The sequence below is a fragment of the Lissotriton vulgaris genome, chromosome 10 (assembly GCF_964263255.1).
Source record: "Lissotriton vulgaris chromosome 10, aLisVul1.2, whole genome shotgun sequence".
NCBI lineage: Eukaryota > Metazoa > Chordata > Amphibia > Caudata > Salamandridae > Lissotriton > Lissotriton vulgaris.
The window spans coordinates 24,939,631-24,947,416 of NC_141698.1; the positions used below are offsets into that span (position 1 = coordinate 24,939,631).

The 7,786-nt window shown below is 49.2% G+C and overlaps 1 protein-coding gene across 1 annotated transcript; it reads left to right on the plus strand.

Moving 5' to 3' along the window:
• Positions 1–636: 636 nt before the first annotated feature.
• Positions 637–1,698, plus strand: LOC147684379 (uncharacterized). Its single transcript, XM_086942308.1, has one exon. It carries the CDS (start codon positions 637–639, stop codon positions 1,696–1,698), a length of 1,062 nt encoding a protein of 353 aa, XP_086798434.1.
• The last annotated feature ends 6,088 nt before the right edge of the window (positions 1,699–7,786 follow it).

The window sequence follows — 7,786 nt, forward strand, 5'->3', positions numbered from 1 at the left end:
TGCAACATGGAGCTGGAGGTCCTTGTGGAGGAGGTGGTGAAGGAACACCAGAAATTGTTTGGCAAGCTGTCCCTGACTGTGGCTGAATCTGCAAAAAGAAAGATTTGACTGGACATTCAAGCAAAGGTGAATGCTGTAGGAGTGACTCCAAGGGACATAGACGACCTGAAAAAGAGGTGGTATGACCTCAGGAGCCTGACAAACAAAAAAATTGCTGAGCTCCACAAACAGGCAAACAAAAATGGAGGAGGGAAGAACCGTGCACCCCCCTTGACTGACCTGGAGGCGCTGATGGGATCCACCATTGAACCAGAGAGCGTCTGAGGACTGGGAGATTCAGACAGCTCAGCCAGAGCTGCCACCAGAAAAGGTAAGACGCATGCACAGCAATCACCCCCACCCCATCAGCCTTCCCTTTACCCTTTGTGGCAAAGTTAACCACAGTCCAGTAGAGGTAGCACTATACAGGAGCAATGCATTATGGGACATGTAGTCAGCAAATGAAGGTCCATGTCATACAGCACAGCAAACAAGGTAGGCAAATCATTTCATACATAGTGAAACACAGGCAACATGTACATTGTACAAGTGAAAATTATTTAATTGTAGTGGCTGTGAGGCAGTTGCAACAAGCTAATGTACGCTTATATATCCAGAGGCAAGACATCTCACAGGCGTACCAGGGAGACGGAAGGCCCGGCACCAGAGAGGGATGGCAGCCAGGAGCCAGGGCCAAGTGCAGAGAATGTCACAGAGGACACAGGTGCACCAACTACACAGCCACTATCCCAAGACCCAGAAATGTCTCCACATCTGCAGGCGTCCCCAGAATGTTCAGGTTCCCCTCTGCTACTGTCCTCACCTGAACTGCCTGCATCAATGCCTCTGACAACTCCTGCATCACAAAAGAGCAGGAGGCATGTAGTGGCCCCACTTGTCCAAATGGAGTCATCAGCGGGTGACATGGAGGGGGATGCCACACCAACCTTGCCTGGGGAAGGTAGCCCTGCCACACAGCAGTCCAGTGCAGAGGTTGTCCGTACAGGTAGCAGACGCCACAGGCACAGAGAAAGCATTGTAGCAGCTCCTGAGGAGGGTCCCAGTGTCTTCCGTGGGCTTGAGGGTAGCATGGTGAAAATCCAAAGGTTGCAGGGGAAGGCCATCCTGTCTGTGCAACGCCAGGTGAGGAACCTGAACACAAATGTGGAAGATATAGGGAAGGGCATTAGAGAACTGGTCGATGTTAGCAAGGAGATGGCTGCAGGGATGCCGGACATGACACAATCAGTGCAGCTTCTGTGCAGCAAACTGGACCAGAACATGTTAGCAAGGCGCAAGGAGAGGCAGCGTGCGCAGCAGCAAATTAAAGCAATTAACCGCCTGGCCACAGCCACTTCCCTGCTATGCAGACGATGCATTAACATGCAAGAGGGACTCAACCACAACAGCAATGAGGTGTCTAGGGCCATTGCTAGTTTGACCGGTGCTGTAGAGTTGATGATGAATGCACAGACAGCACAAACTGCTGCCCTGGACGTCCCAGAAAGTGAGGAAAGCACCAGTAGGAGCAACATGACAAGCCCCCTTGTTGTGGAGACACGGAGGAGCAGCAGGCGCCATGGTGAGCCAACAGCCCAAACGCACAGTGAAGAAAGCCAGACACTTACATCTGGCACTGGTAGGCGTGGGCGGAAATGACTTTTTCAGTTAATGGGGAAGTGACCCAGGACTACCATTATTACATGGATGACATTTCTGTTGCACATTTGTACTTTTGACCACCTGCGTAGTGCCAAACATTAAACTACGTTGGGTGCATACTCCACCTGTCTGTGTCTCTTTACTTACTTAAAAGTAGTTGCGTGCGATCTCTGCCCGTCTGTGTCTGCCAGCTGTTGGTGTCGCAACTCCTGCTGTGTTGGGTTCAGGCAGTGCATGATCATCATCGTGGTCCTCATAGTCGCTCAATTCCACCTCGGAGCACTTCTTAGTCGCAAGGTTGTGCAACATTGCACAAGTTGCAATCATCTTACAGCAGGTTATTGGTGTATACTGGCGTGCCCCTCCACTTTTGTGGAGGCAGCGGAACCTGCTTTTCAACAGCCCAAAGGTGCGCTGCACAATGTTCCTAGTAGATTTGTGTGCCCTGTTGTATCGCCTCTGGCTGGGGGTTGAAGGGTTGAGGTAGGGTGTCAGGATGAAAGAGCGGACGGCATATGCACTGTCCCCTATTTGTAAATGAGAAAGCCATTACTCACATGCACACATACACATACATCTGCAATATGTATCAATGGAGTGTCACAGTGTTTTACCTAGCAGGTATCCTTCGCCAAATTCCCCCGCTGTCAGGCGTGTGTAGATCCCACTGTTCTGAAAGATGTTGGAGTGCTTCCTGGGAACTTGGCCACTATGTCCGTGATAATGTAGTTTGCATCACAGATTACCTGTACATTTATTGTGTGGGTCGACTTCCTGTTCCTGTAAATGTACTCCGTGGCAGCAGGTGGGAAAATTGGGATGTGGGTGCCATCAATACAGCCGATGATGTTGGGGAAATGTGCAATTTGATAGCGTCCTGAGCAGTTCAGTGTGCGTTTCAGGGAAGCTGATGTAATGATGCATTCTCTGCATCATGGCCTCTAGGAACTTCCTAAAGAAATGGGACAGGCAGCTCTGGGACACCCCACCTACCGCAGCAACCACACTCTGGTAACTCCCAGAGGCAAGCAGGTGTAGGCTACACAGCATCTGCACATGGGGTTGGATGGAGTGCGCCCTTGGGGTTGGGTGCTCCAGAAGTGGGTGCAGGTCCCTGATCAGGTCCAGGATGGTTTGGGGGTGTAGCCTGTACCTTTGTAGGATCTCTGTCTCAGTTAGTTGGAATAGGGTGATCCTCTGCCTGTAGACCTGCTCCTCCCTTCTCCAGACCCTCTCTCCTTCTGCATGTAGCCGTAGCCGCCTCGCTATCACGTAGAATGCCGCCATTCTGGTGAAACTGCTGCATTTTGGGCCCTTTTTCATAGCCTGCACCTGATTACCACCTGCTTTCAATCCATGGTAAATACCGACTCTTAAATACCGAATTTCAAGCAAATTCGGTATTTTAGAGGTTACCTACATCAGTCATTTTTTCCATTTCTTATTTACCGATTCGGTAAATTTACAGAATCAGTAAATTTACCGATTCAGATGTTTTTTTGACCCCTACATCTCAATATCCAAATACCGGTCGTTAACAGCCGAAATTCGGTATTTTCGGCCGTTACCGACCGGTATTTGGATACCTACATCTGGCCCCTGGTGCCTAGGAACAGCGCCAAGAGCCCCCTAAGGATGATTAGCCGCGCTCTACAATTCCGAGTGTTTATTTATTATTTATCTCCTTAGCCGAGAAGAAATACAGATGTGGGAAAAATGTCAGGTGCGTTCGGTAGGGAATTCTGACAACACCCTTGGAAAAAAGACGTGATGACGCCTCAAAATCACGCTGCACTACCCACAAAGAAAGCCGCCCCTGTCCTGTTCTAAAATGGCGCTGAGGCTGCAGGGTACACCTTGCACGCGGCCACCTGACCCCTCTTTCAGTGAGGTGAGGCACAAAGGACACAGCCCCAACCACCTTGAAAGTGACTGTGTTGGCACCGGGTGCCAGGCCACCGGGGCAGAATCCCACCCACCTGCCCCCCATGGAGCTCTGGTGAGAGAGAGACTTTCTCGCTGACATCGACATATTCAGTTCAATCGAATAAATAGTTTATAAGGTTTAAGTGTTTAAGTAAACCTTAAAACATATTGCATGTAATTTACAATATCAATAAAATATTACGAATCTATACGGTATTGATCACAGATGAGGAGTGCCCTTCGTTTTAGTTAATAAAACGTGCAAGAAGTTGGCTGCACTAAGGTATAGAGAACGCGGCCTCGCGCGCCACATTACATTTAGTGCACTGTCAGCAGAATCCGCTGCTAAATGAATAAAGAATGAATACAAGGTTCCTTTCTGCAGTCGGTGCTTCACAAGGCGGAAGCACATGTTCTGCTAACTCTAATGGACGGAGCAGGTGCAAGAGTCAGACCTGGGGCCAGATGTAGGTCGCCCAATACCGGTCGGTAACGGACAAAATTACCGAATTTCGGCCGTTACCGACTGGTATTTGGCATTTGGTATGTAGGTTGCATTTTTGTAGGATTTAGTATTTTACCGAATTGGTAACTTAAGGAATCGGTAACTTACTGATTTCTTAACATACCGATTCAGTAAATTACCAAATCCGTAATGTAGAGGGCACTCAAGTGAGTGCACTCCAAAGTTAAGTATTCGTTATTTACCACCAACTCCAAGTTGGTGGTAAATAATGAAAACCTTTGAAAAAGCAATTTTTTTGCTTTTCCAACACTGCGATGTGGCAGACATACGTGCCCTTAGGGCATGTATGTCTGCCACATGTGCACCCATGCACTATTCAGGGGTGCAACAGGGTGTCAATGTGACACCCTGCCACCCTTGAATGTGTTCCCCATTTTACCAAATCGGTATTTACCGATTCGGTAATTCCCATTCATCCCTTTGGGCCTCCAGGCTCATAGGAATGTATGGGAATTACCGATTCAGTAAATACCGAATCGGTAAATAACGAATTTTACCGATTCGGAAAAATTTACCAAAAAATTACCTACATACTATTTACCAATTCTTAAATACCGAATTGGTAAAATCCGGTATTTAAGAATCGGTAAATAGTATTTACCTACATCTGGCCCCCGGTGAGGGCAAGACTGAGTCACCAGAAAGAAGGAGCGCCCTTGGGTGAAGCTGACCCTTAGAGAGAGGCTCAGAATCCAAGGAGTTTAGAAAACCCTAAGCCAGACCAACATAAGGCCAAGCCTTTGCCACATGCAAATGACCTTCCACCAACCAACCAGACGCCTGCGTTCCGCCTCCCTTTTCCTCGCAGTTACCCCCGATCAAACAGCAGAGGGCGCTCCTTCTCTCACCTGGTGGACAAAGCCTAGAATAACCTTCCCCTGAACCTCAGGAGCGCCGCATCGCACCGGGAATTCAGAAAGAACAGAGCACCACGAAGCAGCTAGCAAATCAAGCGCCTTGAGACCCTCACGGGTGATTTGCCACGCTTTATAAATCCCGACTGACTGATCGAATCCTTCCCTTCAAGTGGGTACCTAGTCCCATATGGATGACCGAGGCGTTGAACGCGCGGATGAAGTCTTCCGAGAAAACTTCTCATTCGGAGCTTAGGTACCTCCACTGGCTGGGCTCTCTGCTGAGGTTATTCTCCAAAATGTAGGAGAATTGTAGACCTGGGCGGAGCTCGTGGAGTCTTACTCCATGGAGTTCCAATGAGTTACTGGAAAACTCAGTGAAATTCTGCAGAGTTCTGCACCCTGGCGGAGTAACGTGCACCAATTGAGACCTTCCTTGCGTGGTCTTGGTGCGCGCTACCCCCGTGTAGTACTAGTTTCCCACCGTAGCTCCTTCACATGGTGGGCATTGGTTGCTATCCACGGGGCGCGGCCCGCCAGACTCTCCGAGCCTGCTCTGCCGACCTGCTGCCCGCGCACACTGCACTGAATAGGGAGAAGCCTCCGCTGCTCCGGCCCGGATTCAATTCACTGCGGGAGCCAGCTTAGTGCAGCAGATAACCCTCATCTCCAAGGACAGCAGAAAATGCAGTGCGCATGCCGTGCTGCATGAAGGCGAGCCTGTCCCGACTAAACCCCGCGATAGGCCTAGTGGGTGTGAGGGCTGCAACCCCCAGACAAGTGGTGTATATTGTTGGCATCCCTGAGGGGTGGGCGGAAACACACATAATGGAGGGAAGGAAGCAGGAAATCCTCTGTGCTCATCAAAGGTCTCCTTGATTCCAGAAAGAGCTCCTGGTCAGTGGGGCCTGAGTTCATTGTAAAGCAGGACGGTGAGTCTGATACAGCTGGCGCTGTAGGACCAGGGGATCATGACAGAGAGGAGGGCTTAGTAAGCATGGGCGGAAAATCCGTTTCGCTCGCGGATTTGGCGGATTTTCGGTAAATTCGCAATCCGCGAGATTCGCGAATCTCCCGCAAAATCCGCAAATCCGCGAGCAGCGGATTTTATGGCTTGCTCGCACTGTTCGCGTGAGTTCGCGGCTTCCCAGTACAACTTCGCGCCCCGCGAATAAGCGCAAAATTGCAGAAATACGATCTGAGCAAAACTGAAACTACTTACCAGGTTCAAAAGTTCAGGCTCATCATTAGTAGCCATTTCCTGTAGTGCTTCCTGAGGGGCCCCTCCAGAGTTCAGTTGCCAGTTGCAACTATTATGTGACCCTGCTCTGAACCTCAGAATAGTTACACATATGCCACAAAGGTCCTGAATTACAGCTAATGGAGACAAGCAGGAGCCAGGCTGGAAGTTCAAATCCATTAATCAGCCCCTAATTCATTATTGTCAGTTGGGGCAGGGCAGGTGTTGTAACTAATTTTGCAACAATGAAAGCACTTAGCAAGTGCAAAAGATCACTAATCAGGAAGCACTAAGGAAGCAGGTGCCAGCTAAAAAAATATTCTGTGACACATTAATCAGCCCCAAATTAATTCAGGTCACTTGAGGCAGGGAAGGTGTGCTTGCTTTGCCACAATAATGTACACTGACTGGACAACCAGAGGGTGCTGTGATGAAACAGAGGGTGGCATGGGTGGGCCAGAGGGTGGCATGAGTAGTCAGAGAGTGGCAGTGGTGACAGAGAGTGGCAGTGATGAAGAAGAGTGTCCCAAACAGGCTGGACACGTAGAAACAACAAGTTCGCGAAACTTGCGACCCGACAGGTAAGTTCGCGTTTGCGAAATTGTACAAAACCCTCGCGAACTGGCAGAAACCCGCGCGAACACACAAAAAAAAATCTGCAAATTCGCAAGAATTCGCGGATTTTGCGAATTGCGAGTTCGCAAATCCGCAATATTCGCGAACGCGAGATTTGCAAAATTCACCCATGCTTAGGGCTTAGGCCTTTGAAACTTTGTTGGGCATATTTCAGTGGAGACTGACAGCCAAGTGTGATCCTCGATAACTTCCCAGAGCTGTGTTTGGGGTCAGTCAAAATCGGAGCAACTCCGGCTGTGGCAGACTGTCCCTTCAACAAAGGACAGGACAAGGGAGAGGACACTTCAAGGAAGTTGACAACCACAACTAGTGTCTGGATTTGAATTACAAAGGTGAGAGCAGGAGTCCCACAAATTCTGGTTTGAGTTGGATATTAAATCCCACCCTAATACTTTGCTCTGAGTTTGCATCATTTGTGATGAAAACCCGGCACAGATCACTAGTGAATCTGGGTCCAAACGTCAGTGTCCTGTTCTGGTGGAGTTGGTTTGCAGAATAAAACTGGGGCAAGCCGGATGGGTCACAAAAGTAAAAGTCCTCTGATTCATCAAATACAACATATAATTGTTATGGTGGGCTGCTGCCAGGATGTAAAATATTTCAGCTCTTGCAAGAGGGAGGTACTGATTCAGCTTGCAGACAAAAAATGGACAGAGATCTCTGCCCTTTATACAAGGAAGTAGCAGGAGTAATATTCCACCCCATCTATGGGCCGGAGTGAGCTCACCGGCTCCTAAAAGGAGAAGCGTCTGGGGCACTTGCAGAAAGTTTTGGGATGCTTTCAAGAACAGTGATGGGCAGGGTGGGAGTAGAGGTGAGATTTGTAGATGGCAGCCTTGTTTCACCATTTAGAGCACCCGTGAATTAATGCTTACCTAGGTCAGTGCTTAATTTGAGCTGGTG

Bases quoted from the DNA above. Each gene is read 5' to 3' on its own strand.
- LOC147684379 (XM_086942308.1), top strand. From the start codon at position 637: ATGTACGCTTATATATCCAGAGGCAAGACATCTCACAGGCGTACCAGG.